The sequence below is a fragment of the Desmodus rotundus genome, chromosome 12 (genome assembly GCF_022682495.2).
Source record: "Desmodus rotundus isolate HL8 chromosome 12, HLdesRot8A.1, whole genome shotgun sequence".
Lineage (NCBI taxonomy): Eukaryota > Metazoa > Chordata > Mammalia > Chiroptera > Phyllostomidae > Desmodus > Desmodus rotundus.
The window spans coordinates 33,032,032-33,044,225 of record NC_071398.1 but is presented as its reverse complement, the minus strand read 5'-3'; the positions used below and the strand labels follow the sequence as shown (position 1 = coordinate 33,044,225).

General features: G+C 42.2%; 1 protein-coding gene and 1 pseudogene across 9 annotated transcripts in view; both read left to right on the top strand.

Moving 5' to 3' along the window:
* ZNF382 (zinc finger protein 382) overlaps nucleotides 1-12,194 on the top strand; it is an 87,422-nt gene that overhangs the window by 54,719 nt on the left and 20,509 nt on the right. For 3 of the 9 annotated variants that reach the window (XM_053915161.2, XM_053915160.2, XM_024577572.3), the window contains 3 exons: nucleotides 7,305-7,381; nucleotides 10,133-10,259; nucleotides 11,330-11,425. In XM_053915161.2, the coding sequence (XP_053771136.1) occupies nucleotides 7,305-7,381; nucleotides 10,133-10,259; nucleotides 11,330-11,425 (300 nt within the window). Of the gene's footprint in view, nucleotides 1-58; nucleotides 236-7,304; nucleotides 7,382-10,107; nucleotides 10,260-11,310; nucleotides 11,426-12,194 lie in introns of those variants that run through there. The other 6 variants (XM_024577574.3, XM_024577573.3, XM_045185503.2 and 3 more) reach the window with 6 other exon arrangements.
* On the top strand, nucleotides 3,430-7,296 carry LOC112320141 (E3 ubiquitin-protein ligase RNF26-like; annotated as a pseudogene).

Genomic DNA, 12,194 nt, shown 5'->3' with positions numbered 1-12,194 from the left:
ACAGTCTGCGCGCGAGTGCGCAGGCGCAAACGACTGACGCAGGGCGGGTGGAGAGGCTTGTGGATCTTAGGGACTCTAGAAGGGGAGGGAGCTGAAAGCTCAGGGCCGGAAAGTCCAGACTGGGGAAACGTGACCCAGCGGGGAGGCCAAGGAGGAACCAGGAGTCCCAGCCGGACCTGGTTCTTCTGGGAAGGAAACCGAACCCGGACTGCGGTAACCAGACACTCAGATCTGTGTGAGTGGGACCTCAGGCATGGCCCGTGGGCGTGACCCTGAGGTTGACCTTCGAGTGCGACCTGGAGCGAACTCCGCAAAGGGGGAATTTTGTCAGTTTTGACTCTGAAGAAGCGCCATCGCAGAGAAAGCGGACTCACAAAGAGGGCGCTGCGTGTGTGTGTGTGTGTGTGTGTGTGTGTGTGTGTGTGTGTATCAAATGTGCCGGCCTCCTGTCCCAAATAGCATTTTGGGTGCATGCTACTCAGCGAGAGATTAGGGAAGATTGTGTGGGAAAAGTGGACGGAGTAGTACTTGCTGCCTTTGTCTATTTTTAGATTAGGTGTGAGTCGTGTTTGAGACTGTAGGTAATGACGAAGTGAAAGTGGTTTGTAATGTGATTTCGTGGCTTTACCTGGCATTACGTAATTAATGTGCTGTCCGAAGTTATGAATGATATGTGGGGCTTATAGGATGCTGGTTTTCTGAAGTAAGTTTGATTGAATGTAAACTATGCATGTGTTTGTAACCTACTGTTATTTTATTTTTTTGTGTGATGGAGAAACTGCATGACCATTGTCTAATTGGATACGTAAGATTTGATGATCTAAATAGTGTTTATTAAGTCTCCCTCCAAAATTGTAACTCAATAACAATTTAGCAAATAAAATAGGGGTATAAGTGTTGGAAATTACATAAATAACAGTTATGTAATTCCCAGATGGTAAGATTTATTGCAGGAACACCATATGAACTAAAACCAATGTGTTGAAATGAATAGTGTTCCATAGGTAACTTGCAGCAAAAAAACAAATTATTTTTACCCATAATTAATGCTTTCAACACTTATATATAAGTGAGGTTTCCTGCTTCTGGATGAAATTGATGGCAAGGTTAATAGCTTCTTCAGGCATTCTAAGATAATAAAGAATATTTGGTACACTTAATCACAAGGGCAATCTCATTTTAGAAATTAAAAGTTATTTTGCAAATTAAAATATTCACTGTATCAGTCAATACTTCAGACTTTACTTAGGACAATACCCTTTGTGCCTGGAAGCCTACAGAGTGGAAAGATCAATTCCTTCTCTATTTCTACTAATTTTCTATTTCCTATACTGCTAAAAAGTGTTGCTTACTAGTCAATATTTAAATCAGTTATTTGGAAATTAATAATAAATGATTAATTTTCTATAATTAGCTGTGCATATTAAAAAGTGTTAAACAGATGAATCAATAAAGAGATGAAGTAGAGAGGAAGTCCAGATATTCTCAAGAAGATAGATATGTAATATATGATAAAGATGGCATTTCACATCAGTTGAGAATTATGGATTATATGTTATGTCGTATTGCTAAACAACAAGCACTGGAAAAAATGTTCACAAAACAAAAACACTATTTTTTTAGACAAATTTTTTCTTTTTTAATTTAATCATTATTGTACTTTTTTCATTACCATTTAGTCCCCTTACACCCCCCAGCAATCATCACATTGTTGTCCATGTCCATGAACATTTTAATAGTCATATGAATAAGAAAAATTATTTGCAATTTTGTTTTTTTAATATATTTATTGATTATGCTATTACAGTTGTCCCATTCCCCCCCTCACTTCACTCCATGCTGTCCACCCCCTCCCTCCCACATTCCCCCCTATAGTTCATATCCATGAGTCATACTTATAAGTTCTTTGGCTTCTACATTTCCTACACTATTCTTACCCTCCCCCTATCTATTTTCCACCTATCATTTATGCTACTTATTCTCTGTACCTTTCCCCCCACTCTCCCCCTCCTGCTCCCCTATTGATAACCCTTCATATGATCTCCATTTCTGTGCTTCTGTTCCTGTTCTAGTTGTTTGCTTAGTTTGCTTTTTGTTTTAGGTGTGGTTGTTAATAACTGTGAGTTTGCTGTCATTTTAACTGTTCACATTTTTTATCTTCTTTTTCTTAGATAAGTCCCTTTAACATTTCATATAATAAGGGCTTGGTGATGATGAACTTCTTTAACTTGACCTTATCTGAGAAGCACTTTATCTTCCCTTCCATTCTAAGTGATAGCTTTGCTGGATACAGTAATCTTGGATGTAGGTCCTTGCCTTTCCTGACTTGGAATACTTCTTTCCAGCCCCTTCTTGCCTGTAAGGTCTCTTTGGAGAAATCAGCTGACAGTCTATGGGCACTCCTTTGTAAGTGACTGTGTCCTTATTTCTTGCTGCTTCTAAGATTCTCTCCTTCTCTCTCATCTTGGGTAATGTAATGATGATGTGCCTTGGTGTGTTCCTTCTTGGGTTCAGCTTCTTTGGGACTCTCTGAGCTTCCTGGACTTCCTGGAAGTCTATTTCCTTTGCCAGACTGAGGAAGTTCTCCTTCATTATTTGTTCAAATAAGTTTTCAATTTTTTGTTCTTCCTCTTCTCCTTCTGGCACCCCTATAATTCGGATGTTGGAACGTTTCAAGATGTCCTGGAGGTTCCTATGCCTCTCCTCATTTTTCCGAATTCTTGTTTCTTCATTCTTTTCTGGTTGGATGTTTCTTTCTTCCTTCTCGTCCACACCGTTGATTTGAGTCCCAGTTTCCTTTGCATCACTATTGGTTCCCTGTACATTTTCCTTTGTTTCTCTTAGCATAGGCTTCATTTTTTCATCTAGTTTTCGACCAAATTCAACCAATTCTGTGAGCGTCTTGATAACCAGTGTTTTGAACTGTGCATCTGATAGATTGGCTATCTCTTCCTCACTTAGTTGTATTTTTTCTGGAGCTTTGAAGTGTTCTGTCATTTGGGCCATTTTTTTGTTTGTTTTTTTGTCTAGGCACCTCTGTTATGTAACGGGGCGGAGCTTTAGGTGTTCCCCAGGGCGGGTAATGCTGATTGCTGCGCTGTGAAGCTGTACATGGGGGAGGGGCCAAGAGGGAGCAATGGCTCTTGTTCCACTCTCCACCCGCCCTAAATCTTTCACTCCGCTACCCACAATCAAATTGGGCCCCTCTGGTGCTGGTTCCCGAGTGGGTGGGTCTCTCCAACGACCTCTCCCGTGAGGCTGGGAGTATCTCCTGCTGCCGCCCCAACCCCCACAGGTGTTTTCAATCAGAGGTTTGAGGCTTTATTTCCGGGGGCTGGAGCCCTGGGTTGCAGGGTCTGCTTCACTCCCCGCCCATTCGTTCTGGTTTATCTATGTGCGAATGTGGGGCCGCAGGGTCTGCTAGTGGTCAGACTGCCTGCCCCGTTTGTCCCACACTCCGCTAGTCTTGGTCCCGCCACGGCAACGCAAGTCCTCTCTGCCCCAGCTGCCCATCCTACCGGTCTGGATGAATGTTTATTTTTTATCTCCTTGGTGTCGGACTTCCTTGCCATTCGATTTTCTGTCAGTTCTGGTTGTGCGAGGAGGCGCATTGTGTCTACCTACGCCTCCATCTTGGTTCTCCTGCAATTTTGAGCAGATGAAGGGTTAATTTACAAAAATTTTAAAATGACACTATCAACCCATTAGGAAATAAAAACCCATGAGAAAAAGGGACATGCTAAAAGAAGATGCCATCATGGAAAAGAAATAGAAGCTTCTTTAAACTTGTTTTTTTAAATTTTTATTTGTTGATTTTTAGAAAGAGACATCAATTTGTTATTCATTGATTGATTCTTGTATGTGCTCTGACTGGGGATTGAACCCACAACCTTGGTGTACCAGGATGGTGCTCTAACCAACTTAGTCATCTGGCCAAGGCCACCTTTAAACTTTTTAAAAGGAGCTTATTCTCCCTTATAATAAGGAATGTGTAAATTCAAATTATAATATCGATATCAGAAATTGAAAAATTATGTCAACAAGACACAAGATGGCAGTGTGCAGCAGAGTGGAGGCTACACCTGGGGTTTGCTGAGGTTGAATCCCTTTCCCACTCCCTTTTCGGGCACAAAGCACCAGGAGCCCAGGGGACAGGGACCGGGCGGGGGCAGGGGAACCTGCATAGCTGGACTGCAAGCTTGCATCCAGCCTGTGCCACCCCACCAGGCCTGGCCTGATCCCAACTGTTCCCGGAATCTGGTCTCAGGTCTCAGGTCTCCTATCTCCTCTCGTTCCGACCGATTGCTTGGCTTTGGTACACCACCACCAGCTCTCCAAAGCTGACTCTCCTCCACTCCAGGCTCACCTCCACTTTAGAGATGTTTGGCCTCCCTCCCAAAGAGCCAGTTTTCAAAACTGGGTCTCCTGGATCAGCACCTGATCACCAGCCTTCAAAACTGGGTCTCCTGGACCAGCATGTGGTCCTTGTTCCCTCCACTGACACCCCACTCACCTCTAACCCATTTCTTTCTCAGATTGTTGATTCTCTCCCTTAGTTGGAGACTTATCACTTACCTTTGAAATTAATCCCTATCTCCTTCAGCCCCCCAATTTTTTTGCAACATTGCCACCTCCCTCAACTGAGAGCCAGACTTCCTTTTGACTAACCTCCGTAGCCCTTTCATGGAGGCTGTGAATGGTGTGGGCCTGGTGCTGGACATGCAGAGCTTTGTGTTGGACCTCAGCTTCCTGTTGGTGTCCTCCTTCCTGGCTTCCCTTACCTGGCTTCTAGACTTCATCTACAACCTGCCACACACTGTACTAACTAGTCTTGTGCAGTTGGGCCATGGAGTACTATTTTCACTGCTGGACTTGATCAAAGCCTTGGTCCAGTTCATTTTGGAGGGATTTCAGGCCTTGTGTACCCTGCTGTACAGCTGCTGCTCAGGCCTGGAGAGCCTAAAGCTCCTGGGACACCTAGCCTCTCATGGGGCATTGGGGAGCTGGAATATATTGCCCTGAGGCATCCTCAGTATGGTCCCCAGTGGCCATGCTTTGCTCCATCAGCCCTGTGACATCTGGGCCATTGCCATGAGCCTGGTGGCCTATGTGATCAACAGCCTGGTTAACATCTGCCTCATTGGCACTCAGAATCTCTTCTCCCTATTGCTGGCCCTATGGGATGCAGTGATGGGACCACTGTGGAGGATGATGGACATTATGGCTACCTTCATAGCTCACATTTCCAGCAGTGCTATAGCCATGGTCATCCTTCTCTGGACCTCCTGCCAACTAGCATTGGAGCTCCTGGCCTCAGCTGCCTGCCTCTTGGCCAGCTTTGTGCTTGTCAGTCTCACTGGCCTGGTGTTGCTGGCTTGTGTGCTGGCAATAACAGTGACTGTGTTGCACCTGGACCTCACCATGAGGCTGGCCTCCTGAGCACTCAGTCAGCTCCATGCCCGGCCATCCTACCACCGGCTTTGAGAGGATGTTGTGAGGCTGTCTCACCTTGCACTGGGCATGGATACTTGGTGCTGAGTCTGAAGCCACAGCCTGCAGCTGACAAGCTGGCTGAACTGAGGAGGGGCACCTGGGGTTCCCCAGGTTGGCCCTGGGAGTGTGCCCTCAGCCAGGACCTGGCAACAGGACACTTCCTGAAGCAGGGACCAGATGAGAGGCAGAAGAGGAGGAAGTCAGAATGGCCAGAGTGACAGCTGCCTGGGGCAGGGAGAAACTCAGTGAGGAGGAGCCTACAGCTGGGCAAGACCCATGGAAGTTGCTGAAGGAGTAGGAGGAGCAGAAGAAGTGCGTCATTTGCCAGGACCAGAGCAGGACAGTGCTGCTTCTGCCCTGTCGGCACCTATGTCTCTGTCAGTCCTGAACTGAAATTCTGATGCGCCACCCAGTCTACCACTGCAATTGCCCACTCTGCTGCCAGGGCATTCTGCAGACCCTCAATGTCTACCTCTGAAAACTCCACCCTCCTTGCCCATTCCTCCAGCTCCACGCTTCTCACAGGCACCTGTGTTAGGACAGAGTTAACACCTGATCTCTTGGTCCTGGCTTGAATCCCCTTCTGCTCCCATGGCTGTCATGCTAAGCCTACAAGCCATACATCCAGGACGTTGATATGGGATACCCTGGAAGACTGTGACCTGAGTGGGGGCAGGGTAAAATCTTCTCTTGACTCTGTGGGTTGCTGTGATGTTTAGGGTGGTGTGTCACTATGCCAGACCCTGAGACTGTTTGCTATGGACACCCCTCCAGTTTGCTAGGGCCTACCCAAATGCCAGCCTCTGGGGCTCCCCGTCTCTGCTTCTGGTTTTTCTGTTGGGGATTTGCAAGTATTCTCCCTGGCCCCTCTCCACTGCCTCCCCATCTTTTTCAACCACAGCACATCAGTGTCATTTGGGTGTTTTGGCAACTCAAGGGCCTTGGAATGATCTTGAACCTTTGCTTTCAGGGAGAGTTCTTGTGCCTGGTAGGTTTTGGTTGCCCTTAGAGCTACCAGTTTTGCCTGTCATGATCTTATGAGGCACCCTCCCAACATGATCCAACAGCTGGGGTCAGGAGTTTATCCCTGAGGGTGGGGCATGTATCTGCATCTGGCTTTAGGACCATGAACCCTCACACCCCAGCTCCACAGGGAACCTCAGGAGAGAGAACCAGATTTCTATTTCTATTTACTCTCTTTCACTCCCCATATCACAGAAAAATGGCATTCCCCTTCTGTTTTTCTCTCCATGGCATTGGGTAAGGTGGACTATGCACATTTCACTAGGGTCCAAGCACAGTAGGGGCCAGGAGCTAGGGGCATGCGGTTCCCTGAGGGGTCTCCTGGCCCAGTTTCCAGTGAATAAAATTTTGTTGACAACTGACAAAAAAACATTGTCAGCTAGCAGTGTTCATCAAGGTGTAGGGAGGGAAGTATTCTTATGCACTTCTGGTGGCAGTGTAAATTGGTAGAAAGTACATGAAGAATAATTTGAATATATATAGTAAACCCATCCAATACAGGAGATGAAGGTAGATCTGTAGAAGGAAAAGAACAATGTTCCCTCTCTCTAAGCCACAAGAGCCCAGAATTTATTCTACCCAAAGAAATTAGGTTTCTGGTGTTAATGAGGCAGCAGCGTTTGCCCAATTTTCCCACTATTCTATGTCCTGGATTTGTGTGGGATATACAGAATGGATAAATGCTGAAACAATGAAGCTGATGTAGATTTAACTGAGTTGTTCTGGGAGATCTAAGTCAAATATGGTTTCACATGTTTCCTTGTATCTTCACATCTCTGCCTTCCAAGGACTCTTCCCTTTCCAAAAGAAGAGTTCAGAAGAGAAGGAAGGTTCATCTCTTGCATATCTTACAGCTATGTCTCAGGTAAGATGATGCTTCTTCTTTTTCTGAAATAACTTGTTTTCAGGTTATATGAACATTAATTTCCCCATCCTTAATTTTCCTGGATGTTGAGATTTGCTTCTGTGAAACTAGTCTCCAGTAGGACCCAGGTTGGGTAAGGCAAGCAAGTGATCTAGATGCAAAATTTAAGGAGTACTTTTAGAGCTGTGCATCCCTAAATTTTGTACCGTAGGTGACTTGCCTGTTTCATTCTAGTTGTATCCCTGTTCCCAATTTCTCTTATTCCAACTAGAAAAATTTAAGCCTTCCCCAAGTGTACCTTCTAGTTATAGCCAGTGTTTACATATAGAGTCAGTATATCATCATCATTTCCTTTCTGTCTTCTCAAAAAAGTACTGCTGGAACAGAAATGTATTATCTTGATTTAAATGAGAATATATTACTTGAATAAATCTAGTCTAGACACTGATTTGGGATCTAAGGAGTAAAGGCGCAGAAATGGGAAAACCTTGATTATCCCGAATGACCTAGGGTTTGAAGTTAATGGACCACATTATTAGTTTATGGTAAGGTGTCCTGTTTTGTGAGGCTTTCAAGATAGACATTTACTTGCAAGCTTGTCAGAAAACTGAGATTTTGCATTTCTTCTTTCTGATCCTCTTGTTTTATCTATGTCTGCCAGCAATTTCTACAAACTGTGGCCTGCCAGTGAAAAACTTTTCAGTATTCCAGTGTTGTTATAATTATATTTTTAGTTTCTTCTAATTTGTATATATGGGTACAAGAGAAGGAAATGCACATGCTAGTCCCCTCTTAAAATACTCTACTCTTCAATCAAAGGTGGAACATTGTCCTGTTTTCATATTTTTCTTTCAAAAATTTATCTTCATTAACCAATCTTTAAAATATTGATTTTCCAAAGATGGTAATTGATTCTTTTCTCTTCACTGTCTCTTTTTCTCTGTTCACAATCAGATTAACTCTAAAGATTATACTGATGTGATCCTAGTGACTCTCAAATACCTCTCTCCATCCTAGAACCTCATATCCAACCTCCAATAGCTATCACCACCTATATGTTCCATGGTCACTTCAAATACATTTTCAAGGCTTACCTCATTACCTTCTTCAGAACAGTTTCTTCTGATTCCCATTTCCATTTCATAGTTCCAGCACCTACCCAATTGCTTATACAGATAACCGAAGAGCCATACCTCTGTTTTTCCACTCTACAATGAATTTATGACCAATTCTTGTGCAACTCATCATAGCAACCAGTGGTTCCCTGTCTAGACCACTAATAACACCAAATCTAGGAGACATCTCTAACAGTGATTGCTTAATTGTTTTTCTCACCTAAAACATCTCAAGCTTTCTCTAGTCAGAGTATTGCCTCCAGCCCTGATCAGTGTGGCCCATTTGGTTTGGTGTCATCCTGCAAAACAATAGGTCACTGGTTTGATTGCTGGTCATCTCACATGCCTGGGTTGCAGGTCAGTCCTTGGTTGGGGCTTGTGGGAGAGGCAATTGATCACTGTTTCTCTCTTACACCCGTGTTTCTCTCCATCTCTCTCTCCCTCCCTTCCCCTCTCTCTAAAAATAAATATTAAAATCTTGAAAAAAATAAGTAAAATCTTTAAAAAAGAGTATTGCCTCTAAAGTACAAAATTTATCACATAACGTATGTGTTGACTTAATATTTTTTCATTTTCTTTTTACTCTATAAAGCAGCAGACCCAAAGTGGAGTTTGTATTGCAGTGGAATGTATAAGACAGGATACCGAATGGGAGGAGAATACTACAGTTTACATTCAGGAGCAGTAGTCATTAACAATGTGGATTGCCATTAATGCCTACTGATGATTTATAAATAAATACTAATCTCTTTGGAGTGTGCTTAGTAAATTTTTAAGACCGTTTCTATATAGGAAAAAATCCATTATTATTCCATAAATTTACCCACTGCCTACTTCCATATACCTTTTTCTTCTCAGGGCTCAAAGACTCTTTTTTTTTTAAAGATTGTATTTATTTATTTTTAGAGAGAGGGGAAGGGAGGGGAGGAGGGAGAGAAACATTGATGTGTGAGATAAGGATCTATCCATTGTTTCTTGCATGCATTCAGACTGGGGACCAAACCTGCAACCCAGACATGTGTCCTGACAGGGAATCGAATTGATGACCCTTTGCTTTGCAGAATGATGCCCAACCAACTGAGCCACACTGGTCAGGGCTCAAAGACTCTTTCTTAACAAACTGTGTCTTTTGATACTTCCTGAATTTACTACCTGGTTTTTCTCTCCCCATGAATTTTAAAAGCTGATGCCTGTATTCCTACAAAACAAATTCATTGTGAATTCAAAATTATTATGTCCTCAATGAAGACCTGGAATACAAAAAGAAATTTTTCTTCACTTTCTAGCACTTTCCCTTGTGCATATTTCTGTTCTTGCATATGTGATACCTATTGAGTGTATGTCTTTACGTGAAATTCCTCTCTCTTAGCCTATAACTTCTTGTTACTGTGGTCAGAGTTATATTCATTTTGGTCCACCAGGCAACCAATCACATTCAAGGAAAATAGTATGTTCTTATGTATTTTTAGCATGAGATAAGTAAATACAGATGAATGTATTTTCAAGAGAATGTCTGCAATGTAAAACAAAATAAGAAAACTAGTTTGACCACTGAACATGGTCAAAACTAGGTCTCCAATATCTAGTTTTCATTAGTTCCAATCACTTTAGGATGAACTGGAGTATGCTCTTACAGGCATCAGTGTCATTCAAGGATGTGACTGTGGACTTCACCCAGGAGGAGTGGCAGCACCTGGACACTGATCAGAAGGCCCTATACAGGGATGTCATGTTGGAAAACTATTGCCACCTTGTCTCTGTGGGTAAGAAAAACCCTTTGAATCTTTCAGTGTCAGCATCTACTTTCAAGAGGTTCTGAAACTTAATGGGTTTGAATTTCAGGGAACAGAGGTGATGAATCTCTTTTTGTTAGCGGAAAGGTATGGCTATGTTCTCACTTACCTAGTGCAAGGTATTAACTTGCATGTTATATACAGGTATGCATATGAATGTATACATGTCTGGTACCTTGAAGCTATATCTTTCTCTTCCTTCAATGGTTTTGAAGCTCAAGGAAGTTAGATTAAGTCTCATTAAAAAATTTTTTTATTGAATTTAATGGGGTGACATTGTTTAACAAAATTATATAGGTTTCAGGTATACAATTCTATAATATATCATCTGTATATTGTATTGTTTGTTCACCACCCCAAGTCAAACCTCCTTCCATCACCATTTATCTTCTCTTTACCTTTGTCTACTGCTCCCTACCTTCCTTTCCCTATTGTAATCACCATATTGTTGCCTGTATCGATGAGTTTTTTCTTTGCTTAATCCCTTCACCTTTTTCACTCAGCCCCCCCCAACCCCCTTCCCCTCTAACAGCTGTCACAGCCTGTTCTCTGTATCTATGAGTCTGTTTCTACTTCGTTAATTTTGTTCATTAGATTTCACATATAAATGAAATCATAAGACACTTGTCTTTTTCTTACTGGTTTATTTCACTTAGCATAATACTCTCTAGGTCTTTCCATATTGTCGAAAAAGGTAAGATTTCCTTCTTACTTATTCCATTGTGTAAATGTACCACAACTTTTTATCTTCTCATCTACTGATGGGCTCTTGGGCTGCTTCCAAGTCTTCACTATTGTAAATAATAACGCTCTAATGAACATAGGGGTGTATATATTCTTTCAAATTTGTGTTTTAGATTCCTTCGAATAAATTTCCAGAAGCAGAATTGCTGGGTCATAAGGTAGGAATCATGCTACCTGATATCAAACTACACTACAAGGCTAAGTAATCAGAGCAGCATGGTACTGACATAAAAACAGACATAGATCAATGGAACAGAATAGACAACCCCAAAATAAGTCTTATTTTTTATCATTAGGGTTTCACATGAGTAAGCCTGATATGATCCGCAAGTTGGAAGAAGGAGAAGAACTATGGACAACAGAGAGAATTTTTCCAAGTCAGAGCTATTTAGGTGAGTCTGTACAGATAAAGACCAGTTGACTCAGGTAGCTAACACCTTGGAATGTTTTCAGGGATACGTATGTTTTTTAATTGTGGTAAAATACATATAACATAAAACTTAACATCTTAACCATTTTAAGCATATAGTTCAGTGGCATTAACTACATTTATATTGTTTTGTGCAATGATTATCACCATTCATCTCTAGAACTCTTTCTGTTTTTTATAAGTGAAACTCTGTAATCATTAAACAACAACTGTTATCCTCACCCACTTTGTCTCTGGCAACCACCATTCTATTTTCTGTCTCTGAATCTGATTACTCACAGGTATCTCATGTAAGTGGAATCATATGGTGTTTGTCCTTTTTGTGACTGGCTTATTTAACTTAACATAGTGTCCTCAAGGTTCACCCATGTTGTAGTATGCATTTCCTTCTTTTTAAGGCTGAATAATATTCCATTGTATGTATATACCACATTTAGCTTATCCATTCATTTTTTTAGTGCACACGTGGGTGGCTTCTACTTTTTGGCTTCTACGAGTAATGCTGCTATGACCGTGGGTGTACAAATATCATTTGAGTTATTGTTTTTAGTTCTTTTGGATATATAGCCAGAAGTAGAATTGGTAGATCATATAGCTCATTGGTTTAATTTTTAAATTTTTTTTCTGGTTGTTCAATTAGTTGTCCCACTTTTCTGCCATTGCTTTCCCCTGACCCTCAAACCACATCACTCCCACACTCAATCCACACCCCATTGTCCTGGCCCATGGGT